Genomic DNA, 14,831 nt, shown 5'->3' on the forward strand with positions numbered 1-14,831 from the left:
GCGCAGGACCCAGAACGGTGAAGTCACTTCAGAAACGCTTATCGACTTGACAAGCAAGAAAAGTTTGGAAGAGTTAGTGGGAAATAAGGGAAGATGACAAGAATGTGAGGGCATCAGAAAAGATATGTAATCAAATGCCCTGTTTAACCCTCCCTTTTGGCCACACACAACTGGAGTTCTGTGGGGGGCTAGTCAAAAGGAGGATGTACAAGCAAAGCTACGGGTGGTTGGCAAAGGGAAGGGACCAGCTGGGGAAGGGTTTGTAAGCCCAGCACAGAAGGCAAAGGAAGCTGGAGTCAGTCTGGCAGTGTCTGCCCACCCCTTGGTCACCCAGCATCTGCCAGGGACCTCAGAACACCAGCTTTGCCTCTACCTGAGCCTGCTCAAGTGCCCAGACCCTGACCTTCCTGGGGTGCTCCAACACCAGCCCAGGGCATGAGGCGGTCAGAGTCTCCGGGCTCCCAGCCTGTATCTGTGTCTGTCCTGTCCGGGCCTTCTCTCAAGAACGGCATCAGAGCATTTATCAGAGGCACCGTGTTAAACGGTCACCAAAATGCACCTCCCCGCTGCAGTGCCCTCTCATCAGGAGCTGACACTACTGTGAGAAGTGCACCGGGCCTCAATAGCAGGGGGGGGGGGGGTTGTCCGGGTAGATGGACAACCCAGACAATGGTAACACTGTCCGAAGAGCCGGCACATGACATGGAGCCTGGCTTAGGGCCTGGCACTCACACGAACTCATCTGGGGCAAAGGGGAAGCGAAGGTCTTCTCTCCCCTGCGCTAAGTGGCACCAGCCTGGCACCTCTGCCAGCAGCATAAACAGCTACCCAAAGAAGCCATGAGCGGCTCCTTCTTTCATGAAAGTTCATTGTCTTGAATGCCCCAGGAAATTAAACCAGATGCCTTTAATGGTCTTAAACGGACTATGTACAAAGGAGACTGAAGGGGGAGCGATCTCAGAAAGACAACAGGAGATTGAATTACTCTTTGTTGACGCTAAAAGCCCATTTGACTTGACAGGGGAATAGGCGCTCCCCCCGGGAGACTCTCCAGTGCACCTGAAGCTCACCCAAGGGTCCTTGAAGAGGAAACAAGGGATGCTAAACAAGGACAGAGGGACGTGCCACTGTCAGAGCCAGTGCCCAGTGTAGAGCACCAACCACCCAAGGGAGGAGGAAATGGCTGTGGAGTGGGGGGCGGTGAGAGAAGGAGGGGGTGCAAACACACACAGCTGTCCAGACCGGGCTGCCCATCAGTGAGCACCCCTCTCGGGAGCCGGGCAGAAGGACTGGGCTGGACTGTTTGGGAAACTTGTGTCCCCCGTCTCTGAAACACAAACCCATTTGTGACCTCAACTTCCTCCCAGGGATGCCAACAGGCCGAGGGGCAGAGATTCCTCAGTGCAGAAGCCAGCACGCCTCTGAGGCTTCACGGTTTACATGGCAATCTACAGCCGTGATCTTTTTTGCTCCTCACAATCTTCCCGGGAAGCAGGTGAGGGATCAAAGACTAAGCCAATCTCTGAGCCCCCAACTCAGGCGCAGGATGGGTGTGGAGAGGCAGAGGAAGCGGGCCCTGGGAGGACAGGGACAAAACCGGCTGCAGATGAGAAGGGATGAGGGAGCTTGGGGAAGAGCGCACATGACTGGCAGTGAGAGTGCGGCCCCAGCGACACACAAGATGGAATTTTTTTTCAATTTTTTTTAGGGGCAATGAGGGTTAAGTGACTTGCCCAGGGTCACACAGCTAGTAAGTGTGAAGTATCTGAAGCCGGATCTGAACTCAGGTCCTCCTGACTCCAGGGCTGGTGCTCTATCCACTGTGCCACCTAGGTGCCCCTGACACACTAGATTGAGACCAGTGACCCTGCCTCCCTTAAAAAAGGCCTGAGCCTCTACCCAGGGGGCAAGCCATTTGCTAATGAAAACTGACTAAGCTGCCCAAGGCACCTCCTACTGTCTGCTCTATGCTATAGCGTTCTGGGACGGCTTGTGCTGATGGTGTCACTGACTTTGGGGAACGTAGAAAATCGTTCTACAACAATTCAACTGGAAAACCCGCACTGATGGGGACGCTGAATTAGGGCAAGTGCCTTTCACCCTCTGGGTCTTTACAAAGTTGCCCTAAATCAGTACGATCAGTGCTACACTGAGGGGAGGGGGTTCCTGTTGAGCTGGTGTTAAACCTAAGCCCTGTACTCTGCCTTGCTTTTATGAGGATGTCCCAAAACGAGTGGATCTGAGAAAGGCGAGACGGGCCTGGGCTGCTCTGCCCATGTGGCGGCTCCCTTGGTGACCACCCCTCCGGCGCCACATGCCCCAGGCATGTCAGAGAGCTGACAGCCACTGTGTAGCTAAGCCCAGAACCCCCTAATCTTAGATAGATGGATCCAAAGACCCTGGAGAGGGGTCCCAAAGGGTAACAGGGCCTAGACAGACAGCTGCACACCTCCCTCCTGATGATGCAAACTCAGGACAAGCCCATTCCCCAGCAATCATCATCATCATCAATCATCATCATCATCATCATCATCAATCATCATCATCATCATCAATCATCATCATCATCATCATCATCATCATCATCATCATCATCATCATCATCATCATCATCATCATCATCATCATCGCCCAGAGACCTTACATGAAAGCAGCTTTCTTACCCCCACGGCCCTCCTCTCTCCAAAACCTCCAGCAGCTCCCTACTGCCTCTCCCTTGTCCCTGACACTCCTCGCCCACAGACGGGGCTGCCCTGAGCACGCCCTGCTCCCTGTGCCTGAACTCAATCTACAAGCTTCTGCTGAAGATCGGCTGCCCAGGGGCAGCTAGGTGGCACAGTGGATAGAGCACCGGCCCTGGAGTCAGGAGGACCTGAGTTCAAATCCGGCCTTAGACACTTCCACACTTACTAGCTGTGTGACCCTGGGCAAAAAAAGATCGGCTGCTCGACAAGGAACCAGGTCCCGTCAGCAGGGAACTTGGGCTCTACCTGTGCTCAGAATAATGCATGCCATACATGCCCTAAAGTCATGCAGCTTCACAGCCCCATCTCCTCAGCCTTTAAAGCCCTACTCAAAGGCCTCAGGCAGCCACTGAGCCCAGGAAGACCCCCGCCCTCTCCCCCGCAATGCGCTACAGGAATGTGGGTCCAGTTTACAGGGCCTGGACATCGTCCCCTTCTGGCTTCCTGGGGGAAGGGCCTGCGAAGCCCCCAAGCCTGCTAGCTGCCCCAGGACCCACCGTAGGGTTCTGCAGACAATAGCTGCGTCTCTCTACTCCCAGTGCCCGCCGCCATTCAGGCAAGGGGTGTTACTGCAACCAGCGCACTGCCAATGGGGAGCTGAGCTCAGGAAATGCAATGACCGTCACCAACACTGAGGACCAGTATGCCCAGAAGGAAATAGAGGAGCTCTGCCGACTGCCTTGTGACAAGGAGGCGACCTCCAAGCTTGAGAGAAAACATGGCCAAAAGCGGCAAAGGGCTGGGATCGGCATCACACCAATGACGGCCGTGACCTACAGCCGAAGGACGCTGCTGGGATGAGCCCTCCAGGGGCGTGGTGCAGCAGGGGGTGGGGGAGGTCCAGCCTCAACACTGCCTGAGACCCACAGATGAGGAAATGCACCAGAGCTCCGTGATGGGTCTCAATACGGTGAGGCGCGGTACTAGAAGGACACGGGCAAACCAGCCCATGCCAGAAGCACGCAAAGGGTCCCAGCCAGGCCTGCCCTGCCCCAGAGGCCTGTGGCGCCCTGAACAAGCCACCCACGGAATCAAATAAGCCTCGGGCAAATCACTCAGGCCCTGGATGAGCTCAGCTCAATGGAACTGTTTTAGTGCAGGCTGTGCCATCCCCAGGGCATCACACTATCAGTGAAGGACACGCTTGCCCCAGCTGCTCTGGCCCTTATAGTGTCCAAGAGCAGCCCAGGGCATGGGGGGGGGCGGGAGGGGAGGTGCCCAGCCCACGGTCAGCCAGAGGAGGGAGGGATCAGAGGCCGGCCTCCCTCTTGGCTTGTTCCTGGGCACACCGCTCCATGCGGCTGCTCTTCATCTGGACTGTGGCCGTGACATCAAAGTCACTCATCAGGTCAAATATGAAAATGGGGACAGATGCCATTTTCTTGCTCTGTGTTCTACGCTTCAGCTAGTGAAAGTCAGAGAACCCCACAGGAGAAGCAGGAAGCGGGGGGAGGGGGCCCAGACTGTGGCACAAGAAAGGGGCAGTGAGGAACTCTCCCCTCTGATCTGCAGGGACGCGCCCCTGCCTCTTCCCAAGCACCGAAGGCTAACGCCACCCATGGAGGACCGAAAGGCGGAGGCAGGGCGGCTCACCTGAGCTGATGGGAGGTTTCTGGATGGCGTCGGTGATCATCTTCCGGACGTGCGGAGTCAGGCCCGCGCGCTCAAGGTCCAGAGGGTAGCCCGCCTTCACCGCCTGGGCGAGGTGACTGCCGACCACGGGAAGGGGCATCGTCCTGCTCTCAGCAATGCTCCACTGGAAGACAAGAAGGATGATCAGCCACGGCATAGGCACAGCTGGGCACAAGAATGCCCGGGGGCAGGTGCACAGCGGCCCCAAGCCGCCTCCTCTGCTCTTCGACCTAACTGAGGGGAGGCAGGAGAGGGCTTGGCAATGGCCAAGGCTAAAGACCAGAGAGCGCCAGGTCCATGCCCTCCTCACCCCGGGGCCTGGCTCACCACAGCAAGAGCGGGCCGGCCCTCAGCCCAGCCTCTGCCCACAAGTCTTAGGGACTCGGAGTATATGGGGCGGCAACATTACAGATTGTGACAAGTCTCCTGCGACCTACCACAGGAGAGACACTCTGAGAGCCGTGGGAAGATGGACTAAGAGGGCCTGAGAACAAGGTCCACTCTGGAAGCTGGGCCTGGCACCCCCTGGCTACCGGCAGGCCTTACCTCCATGGACCACCCTGGGCAACTGCATCAGAGACGAGGGAACATTCTTGAGACAAGTGTGCTGGGTGAGGGCTTCTCTCCTGGGGTCTGCTTTCACCCCATCCTGACCTGCTGACCTTGCAGGGCCAGGGAAGGTCTTGCAGTGGGCTTCCTGCTCACGGGAAAGCCGCCACACTCCGGGGGGGGGGGGGGGGGGCAAGGAAAACCTTCAAAGGGAGGTTTTAAATTCCTCCCATAAACTTTTCACCCTTCCCTGCTAGACAGGGCACCATGTGTGTGAGTAATGACACCAGGGTTATTTGATATGGGGCATCAAGTTACCTCACACTAATTGCACCACGGCTCCCAAGTAATCAGTCCTTGGACAGTTTTAATTTTGTGGTTAACTGACAAGTCCCCCTATTTCAGCCTCTGGGGAAGGGAGGCTAATTACACACCAAACACACCAAAAACAATAACTACAGGCACCACACCCACTGAGCAGGGAGAGGAGGGGTGGGAACGGCCTCTGCAGAGCCATAGGGCCCATGCACCCAGGAATCCCACAGCACCCACACCTTGAAACAGTACGTGCCACCCACGTCACACACAACTGGTCAGGTCCACATCGATTTGATCTTTCACTGGTAATTTTTGGTTTCTATTTTGAACAGGTGTCACCCCTTCTAACTGGCTCCCAGGGGCACACCAGTGTCAGGAAGATCTGAGTTCAGTCCCAACCCAGATACTTCCTGGCTGTGTCACTCCGGGCAAGTTACACCCTCGGTTTCTTCACCTGTGCCCCCCTAAAAGTGCTCTGTAAATGCCCTTTCTTCATAATCAGCCAGAAAGCTGACTGGGGGCCCCCGTTTGGCCCTGTGTAGCCCGGGCCCTGCCAGCACATAGTCTGAAGGAGCCCAGAAAAAAGACCAGCTGCCAGGTGAGGGTTAGCAGAAACTCACTGTAGGGGAATGGCCCCATTCAGACCCTGCCTCCTTTCCAAAGAGACTCAGAAAAGGACGGCATATTTTGGGGGGACGTGCACCCACAGAAGCCCGATCTTCTCAGGCCAAACTGAGCCAGAGACAACCGGGAGCAGTGGAGCACCCTTTGGAGGGTGATGGGCTTTCAAACTGCATCAAAATCTCTAATCGACGGGTTTCCATAAGTCTCTGCTTAGACCCAGGATCGTGACAAGGCAATCTGCAGCCTGTGCATAAAAGCCTGCTTACCCCAACCACACATTTCTGGGACACTGATAAATAAGGGGAGTGCAACTGAGGCTGACTCAGCAGAGATCAGGGACCCAAGACAGGATGTGCCTGGCTGACAGAGCAGCCGCCCAAATGACAGCCCGAAGCCTCTGATGTTATCATGACATAGATGGGCACACTAGCTTTGACACAGAGTCACAATGTCACCACGACACCAACGGGCACAACGTGGTCGTGACACAAACGGGCACCGACACGGCACCAATTCCTTCAGACTCAAAGGTGACACTCACCAAAGACATGTTCTTTTCTTGGAACAAAGAGTATGTGATGGAGACTGACTTGGGAAGGGAGACAGGCTCGGACTTCTTGGCTAAACTGTTCTCTTCCGATGCAGGTGAAGGGCTGCAAAACAAGTCTGTCTACAAGAGAGAGAGAGAGAGAGAGAGAGAGAGAGAGAGAGAGAGAGAGAGAGAGAGAGAGAGAGGGCAGAGCGTGAGTATTGTCAGAAGAAGCTGGAAAGCTCCCCATGGTCAAGTGTTCCGGAGGGCAAAGGGATTCTACCATGTGGAACTATACAAGGATGGGATGTACGATGGCTCACGGTGCACATGGGTTTGGCGGCGGGCTTGCAAGCTCACAAATGGTAGAGCTGGGCATGTAGTCCACCCTCCTCATGAGGAAACAGGGCTCCAAGGAGGAAGTGACTGCCCCAAAGTCACAAAGGACGGACCGGTCAGAGCAGGGATTTGAACCCAGGTCCTGAGACTCCAAAGGCAGTGTCTTCAGTAGACTCCACGACCTCCCTACAAAGCCTGAGCCTTCCCAGTAGCTGTGAAGACGGCAGGTCAAAGGATTCTTAGCTGTTCTGTTTGCTTTTACTCTAAATGCTAAAAAAGCAACACGGTTTCAGAAGGTTCCCAAATCCCTAATCTCCACAATTTATAATGTCAGTTTTAGAACAGGGAGAAACTTGAGGAATGGGAAGAACATAAGCCCTGGAAGGGAGGCACCGTCTGGTCTCTGTTCGTGTCTCCGGTGCCTTGTTCTCGGTGCTCACACGATTCCCCTGGATTTGATCGTCATTATTCTGTTTTCCCCAGAGGATCATGAGCCTGTGAGCACGAAGGCCCCCTGCAGGTGAAGGCCCCAGGCCCCAGAGTGGGTGGTGAACAGCCAAGGCAACATTCGCCTCGGTCCTCTCTGCTGTCCGGACCGCCTGGGCCTGCAGTCAGGAAGACCGTCCTTCCGGCTGTGTGACTCCTAGCGAGCCATTCACCTCTCCCTGACCCCATCACCCCATCTCTACAACGGAGACCATACAGGGCCCAGCACCCAGGAGAGATGTGAGGGCCAAACGAGACCAAGCTTCAGAGAGAGCCTGGCACGGTGCCTGGCCGAGGACAACAGCCCGGTCCTTAACCCATGTCTGTTCCCTGACCTTTTCTCCCTTTCTTGACTTGCTTTATATCCTAACATGTCTTTCTTGTTTTTATTCTGCCCTGTTTGTGACTTCCGATGACCCAATTACAATCCTGTACCCTCAGGTACCTGTGGGTCCAGTCATTCCCTGGCCACTGCACAGATAAGGAAGCCTCCAAACGTGCGGAGGGACAGGGCTGGGATCACAAAGTGCTGGGAGGTCTGCTAAGCACTTCACAAACATCTCCTTTGATCCTCACATGAACCACTCTGGGAGGCAGGTGCTAAAAAGACCCCCATTGTAGAGATGGGGATTGCTGAGACAGGCAGAAGGGAAGTGACTGGCCAGGATCACATAAGCAGAGAAAAGTTCCTGCCCCAGGCCCATCAATCTCCCCACTGCACCGCCACGGGTCCCTGAGGATCCATATCTCAGCGTGTACCAAGAGTGTATCTCCAGAGTCAGCTCAGACAAAAAGGATGGCAGTAGGGGCGAATCTAGCACACCTGGGCAAGCCCACACACAGAGCTCATGGAGCAGCCACCAGGGAAGAAGCCAGGGCTTTGTTTTTTTTAAGAGAACCTAATTCAGGCAGGTCTGAGGAGTTCGGGGAGTGGGAGAAATAAAAATCAGTAAAGACCAACACACACAAGCAGTGCAGGAAGTGAGGAGACTGTGACCCTCACTAGCTGGAAGGAGGAGTCTCCAAGGAGCAGGGCATGAGTAGAGGTCCCCATCCATGCACACCTCCCTCCAACCTCACCACTCAGAGCTCCTCAGGGGCAGGTCTGTCCCAGGCCCATTCTGGACTCTATTACGGTGGCTGGTACCCCCACCAGCCAAGGGTCCCTCCCTGGGTCACACTAGACTGGGAACCCAAGCTCCCATGTAGACATTCTGCACGTTGGCAGGGAAAAGGCAAAGTCCCTCCTGGCACATCCAAGGAATACCCAGACTATGTGAGAATCAGACCCTGCCTCTCACTTTTCAGGAGAGCCTAGAACCATGGTCTTCACCAAGGGTCCTCAGGACTGAGGGCCTCCTGGGGCTAGAAAGTCGAATCAAATGAACGAGGAGTAAGTGATCCAGAGGCCAGACCCCTGGGTTGGCACCTGACCAGGCCCTGGCCCAGTCAGCCCTAGGAACCTCTCCAGGGTGCTGACAAGAGAGGGGCAGCCCCCAGAAATGACTATCTAGAGCGAGTCTGACATGCCTCGGGGAGGAGACTCCATCCTGAAAAAAGGCTGAATCTCTCTGGCCAACAATGGAGTTAAGCCTCCTGTTTAGTGAAGAGCAACATGTATAACAATGGTGTCCAGACAATCTTATGAGTTACGAATCCCTCTCTCCTCAGGCTCTTCACGGTCCTGGTCAGAGGCATCACGCTCCTCCCCAGGACATTCAGTAACGTTGTCAGACTTCCTTCTGCCTGGGCATCTGTACCTCAATGAGCGCCATATACAACAAGAAGCGCTATTTCTGTCTCACAGGAAGCTCTGCCTGAAAAGATTCTCAACGTTTACATTCATGGAATTCAGTCAAACTACGTCCCCTCAGCTCATCCTCAGCCGTAGAAATCTTATCAGGAGCAGAAGCACCAATGCTGTCCTGAGATCTCTCTCCCTCGTTTTTTCTACTTCCACGACAGAAATGTAGAAAAAGAGTGAAATCTCACTTACAATGACTCTAAAAGCGTCTCCTGTTTTTGAAAAGGAAAAGCATCGAAAGTGTTATTTAGGCTCTTGGAGATAGAAATGATGAGCAAAGGCCGGTCCTGAGAGGTAAACTAATAACCCCCACCTATGCAGAACATTCAACCTTCAGTCAGCTGCCCATGAACCTTTCCAGGTGGACATGCTCTATTCCCCTCCAAGGTAAAGGACGAGTCTCCCAGAAGCATCTGAGACTAAGTAAGGTGTTTCTCCTGGCACTGTTCATAATCAAAAGCTTCTGAAATGAAATTTTTTTAAAAACTGGCAAGTATGGGGAGGAGGAAGGCAAGTGAAAAAGAGGGATCACACTTTTCCTTAAAGAAAAAAACAAAAACAAAACCATGAAAATGTAACTTGGACTCCAATTCACCCAATGAATAAGCAGTTATTAGGTGCCTAGAATGTGCCTGGCATTGTATGATTTGTTGGGTATACAAAGACAAAAGCAAATCAGGTCCTGCCCTGAAATGAGATGACCCCAATGATACCCACACTAACTAGTGCATACAGAAGAGCTCCCCAATAAAGATGAGGGTGAGAGGGAGGGGGGTGCTGGCAGCTGGCAGAAACGGGCAGGCCCCTCCTGCTGAAGTTGGCCCTAGGGCCAGGTTTTGAGAGACCCTGGATTCCAAGAGGTGGCAAGGCACAGAGATGGAGGCGAGACTGCCTCGTGTCAGGACAGGATGCAGGCCCTGATGGCTGGACAATACTGTGTGTGAAGGGGGCGGCAGGGGGGTGACGAGTAAGAACCAGGAAGGGAGGATGAGGAGAAGCTGGGAACAGGCTGAAATGCACAACTGTGGAGTTGATATTTGATATAAAGCAACAGGGAGTTGAAGAAGTTTACTGAGTAAGGGAGGTCACCACTGAACTTTAGGGAAATCCATTTAGTAACTGTGCAGAGGCTAGCATGAAAAAGAGTCTGGGGGGCAGCTAGGTGGCACAGTGGACAAAGCACTGGCCCTAGATTCAGGAGGACCTGAGTTCAAGTCCAGTCTCAGACACTTGACACTTACTAGTTGTGTGACCCTGGGCAAGTCACTTAACTGAGAAAGAAAGAGAGAGGGGGGGGGAGGAGTCTGGAGGCAGGGAGTCTAGAAGAAAGGTGACATGGTCCTGAACCAGAGGAGATGCTGGGGAGAAAGAACCTCCAGGGCTGAGCAGTGGCTGGGATGGGCAGAGTGAGAAGGAGGAGTTGGGGGTCGGAGGGGAAGAGGACAGCCAGGCCTACATGTCCAAAAAGCACTGGTGGTAATCAAAAGCCGAGGCGCGATACCCCCAGAGTCACCAGAGGTGACCAATGAGGTCACCCGTATCAGAGTGCAGGGCAGGGCTGTTCGCAGCAGGCCAATGAAGCCCATGGACCCCTGCCCAGAAGAAGGCCTTCAGATGGACAAAAGTCAAAAACAGAAGATTCCAAAGCAAGCCAATGATCTCAAAATATTTAAAAAGCAAGTTCACGGAGTCCAGATGAAGAAGTCCTGGAGTAGAGGGAAAAGAGAAGATGAGCCAGACGATTCTGGAGGAACAGGCGGCAAAGAAGCATTTATTAAACACCTGCTGTGTGCCAGGCACCGGCTCAGACCCGGAGATACAAAAAGAGGCAAAAGAAACAGTCCCTGCCCTCCAGGCGCTTACAATGTAATGGGGCAGAAACAGGAAATCATGAGCAGAAGGAAGGCCCTGGAATGAAGAGGGGTTGGGAGAGGCTTCCTGTAGAAGGCAGGGTTTTAGCTGGGGTTTGATGGGAGCCAGGGAGGTGAGGGGCTGGAACAGAGGAGGGCGAGTGTTCCAGGCCTGGGGGCCAGCCAGAGCCCAGAGACGGAGGGTCGTGCTGGTGGCCGTAGTCGTCAGACTGGAGAGTATGACTGGGGGAGTAAAGGGTAAAAGGATGGGGCAGGTCAGGAGGGCTTCAGGCACCAAAGAGCATTCTGTGTTTGATCCTGAAGTGAATGGAGCTAGCCAAGCAGGGAGGACGGCAGGGTCAGTCCTGTGCCAACTCAGAAAGTCCCTTTGTGGCTGAGTGGAGGATGGGCGTGAGGCGGGTGGCCCCCAGTAGGGCAGGCGGCAGAAGAGAGAGGGGGGGACACACGAGAGACAGGCAGGAGGGAACGAGCAGCACGTGACCCGCTCTCGTGGAGGAGAGCCCACCCCAGTCCTGCCAGAGCGTGAGATGCCCGTGCCCACCACCCAGGGCCCCAAACCTGCTTCTGTTCAGACCAGCTCAGTCTCAGAGCCCAGAGAGGCTGGGCCGGGGAGCGGCCAGGAGGGCATCTTACCCGAAGGCCTTTTGTCTGGCTGAAGGCTCGGATGACCTCCAGGAGAGGGGCCAGCATCGAGCACTTGGCCTCTGAAACGCCATCGATGCTCTTCAGGCTTTCCAGCGTACTCGGCCTGTTGAAAGAGATGAGGTGACTGAAAAAGGCACAGACTGACTCTGGTTCCAGAGAAAAAGGCGTGGCCCCACCTGGTGGAGCATCGTCCCCCCCAGAGGCCAGGGCTTAAAGCTGGGCTCTGCTGGTACTCTATGAGCACCTCTGGGCTCTAAGGGAACCAGGAGCCTGGGACCAGAGTCAGGCAGACTTGAGTTCAAATCTAGCCTCACTGCCTGACAAACTACAGGACCCTGGGCAAATCACTTTCCACCTGCCTCAGTGTGGCCCTCAGTAATGTGGGACAATAACACCTATCTCAGGGGGTTGTTGTGGGGATCTGTAAAGCACCTCAGAGCGTTATACAAATGACAGCTGGGATCATTATTACTAAGTAAACTCCAGAGAGCACACGGCCATTTCCATGGCCACCTATCCAACAAGGGAACAGCCCGGCAGTGCAGGTCACCAATTTGAATGCGGCTCCTTACCAGAAAGCAGGATTCTGAGAGGAGCATCTCTAAGGGACACGCCTCTTGGCTGGGACTCACTCAGCCTGAGGGGACACAGGGACAGAAGAGAAGGAGCTGGCGACGAGCAGGGCAAATGGGCCTGGGGGCCCGGCCCAACTGGCCCAATACATCCACCCCATAAGGGGACACATCTGGAGGTGGAAGGGTCCCAAGCAGCTCTTCCTCTGAACACCTCATCGTAGAAAGGGGCAAACCAGGCTCAGGGAGGAGCCAGGACTCCACAATGCCCACTGACGCCACGGCTGGCGCCACTCCTGGGGGTGGGGGGACAAGCCGGAGAAGACGGAGGGCAGGAGAGCGGACCTCAGTGTGGCCTTGGTGGGGAGGCAAGCTAAGAACAGGGGAAGTGGCAGAGAGCTGGGGGTGAGGGAGAGCGCAGGGCTTTGCAAGAAAGGGGCACGAAGGGAAAAAGGAGACACCCAGAGCCCCTCGGGGATTTCCAGCCTAGAAGTCGGGAGCCCCGCGGCACGGCCAGCGAGTACCCACAGGGTGTCTGGCAGGCATGCCGGAGACCCAGCCAGGGGGACCAGGGAAGCCGGAGGGCCGGGCAGGAGATGAAGCGGCCCATACTCACCTCTTCTTGGCCATCTCCAGCAGCACCTTGTTGGTGGCCAGCACGGCCGGAGGGATGTCCTTTTCACCTGCCTGCTTCTGCCGCGCTTCCACCAACTTGCAATACAGCATGGTCTGGGCAAAAGAAAACCACAAGTCCTATTCCACCCCGGACGTGGGGGCTCAGCCAGCATGTGGATGGGCAAAGCCACAATCCGTGGACGGGGGCCAAGCCAGCCAGAGCAGAATCTCCCTCTGGCACAGCTACAGCGGAGTACCCAGCCTGTGCCCAAAGCCCTCTGGCGAGGCGCCCAAGGCCACCACTCGCCGGCACGGCTGGACAGCGGAAACAAATGTGGACACGAGCATGGGCACGGACATGCTTCAGTGCACACTTGCCCGATACTCTCCAAACTGGCAGTGGGCGACCCCCTAAGGTCTCTGGGCCTCAGCTGCCCCCAAACTGTACGGTGAAAAGGGTGACAGAAAGTGGCGATGCAAACTTCACCAACCCTTTTACAGACTACCCAACAGACTCAGAGGGTCCTGGGCAGTCGTCCAACGTCACAAGCCAGAAGGGGACACGGGTCTGTCTCCCTCACCCTGATTTACCTGGAACTCCTGCTCTTTGGACAATACGGATGCTGGGGAGTCTTGGGACCCAGGAAGAGGCTTTGCTGGTGACGGGGGCCAAATGCTACACAATTCAAAGGAAAAGAGAGCGGAAGTGAGGCCTTCATCCCTCCTCCACACACAGGCCTCTGTGGGGCGGCCAGCTTCCCATCACCATGGCCGCCCGCTTCGACACCACTGCCTCCTTGTGACTGCAGAAGCCCAGAAGGCAGGCAGGCAGGCATGTGGCTGCCATTCACAACCATCTGTCACCCAAAGCAGGCTTCTACGGTGACAGTGACAAGCAGCCCAACGGCAGCCCCCCACAGAGGAAAGGAAATGCAGCCTTGGCAAGCCCCGGGCAGGGCAGAGCAAGGCAGGACACACTGGAGATACCCTCTGGTCCAAGGCACAGCAGTCACTTTTCTAAGCACTCAAGTCCATTAATTCACTTGCTCCTCCAAAAAGCCCTGGGAAGGGGCCTCAATAGGGTGGACTCTCTCCATCTTACAGAGGAAGTGACTTATGTCAGTGTGGAGACAACCTACGAGCCGCTGCTCTAACGACAACAAAGCTACACTATGATTTATGGAGACTCACGGCCTTGAACTTGAGGGAAGAGTGACTCCCTTGAGGGAATTCTGGGGGGAAGAGGGAAACAAAAGCATTGCTTTTTTCCAGGCACTACCATGGTCTCCTGAGTAGAGTGGCCTTCTTAGCCCTGAATTGGCCCAGACCAAAAAGTGGCCAATGACACCCAAGCACCTACCCTAAACACTGCAGGCACTTCACTGAAGGACTCTTGAATTAAGTGTGCCCTGTTTTCTTACTTGGCAGGCAGTCCTCAATCTTATGAACTCTACCAAGCACATTCTGCATTAATACCACGAGCAAAGGCCGGTCCTGAGAGGTAAACTAATAACCCCCCACCTATGCAGAACATTCAACCTTCAGTTAACTGCCCATGAACCTTTCCAGGTAGACAAGCTCTATTCCCCTCCAAGGTAAAGAACGAGTCTCCCAGAAGCATCTGAGACTAAGTAAGGTGCCCAGTATGCATGCCCAGCACAAGGCATTCTCCTATTTCCTAACTTCTTTACCCACCCTAGAATTGAGGGCTTACAGTTCTCCATTGCACAATGTATATCTGCCACATAAAAACCCTCATTTCTTCTTAAAAAAAAAAAAAAAGGAAAAAAGGAAAAAAAGACAAGGTGGAGGCGGGGAAACCATTGTACAACACAAACCACAGCATAGTAAAAACTGTTAAAGACTATATCTCTTATTAAAGTTGTTATTCCCAGGAGAAAGTGTATCAGTGGTTTTATAAGAATACATTTTCTGCACACTTTACCAATTTAAATATATATATACCCCATTAAAAACATAAATAACAGAGCAGCTAGGTGGCACAGTGGATAAAATACAGGCCCTGGATTCAGGAGGACCTGAATTCAAATCTGGCCTGAGACACTTGACACTTACTAGCTGTGTGACCTTGGGCAAGTCACT

At 54.4% G+C, this 14,831-nt stretch overlaps 1 protein-coding gene across 11 annotated transcripts in view; it reads right to left on the bottom strand.

The window, feature by feature from the left end:
- The window catches only part of WRN (WRN RecQ like helicase), a 101,431-nt gene that overhangs the window by 5,741 nt on the left and 80,859 nt on the right, over window positions 1-14,831 (bottom strand). For 10 of the 11 annotated variants that reach the window (XM_043970697.1, XM_043970693.1, XM_043970694.1 and 7 more), the window contains 5 exons: window positions 13,320-13,404; window positions 12,730-12,842; window positions 11,530-11,644; window positions 6,409-6,537; window positions 4,338-4,500 (listed from right to left, as the gene is read on the bottom strand). In XM_043970697.1, coding sequence (XP_043826632.1) covers window positions 4,338-4,500; window positions 6,409-6,537; window positions 11,530-11,644; window positions 12,730-12,842; window positions 13,320-13,404 — 605 coding nt within the window. Of the gene's footprint in view, window positions 1-4,337; window positions 4,501-6,408; window positions 6,538-11,529; window positions 11,645-12,729; window positions 12,843-13,319; window positions 13,405-14,831 lie in introns of those variants that run through there. The other variant, XR_006353558.1, reaches the window with a different exon arrangement.

This window comes from Dromiciops gliroides, chromosome 6 (assembly GCF_019393635.1).
Source record: "Dromiciops gliroides isolate mDroGli1 chromosome 6, mDroGli1.pri, whole genome shotgun sequence".
NCBI lineage: Eukaryota > Metazoa > Chordata > Mammalia > Microbiotheria > Microbiotheriidae > Dromiciops > Dromiciops gliroides.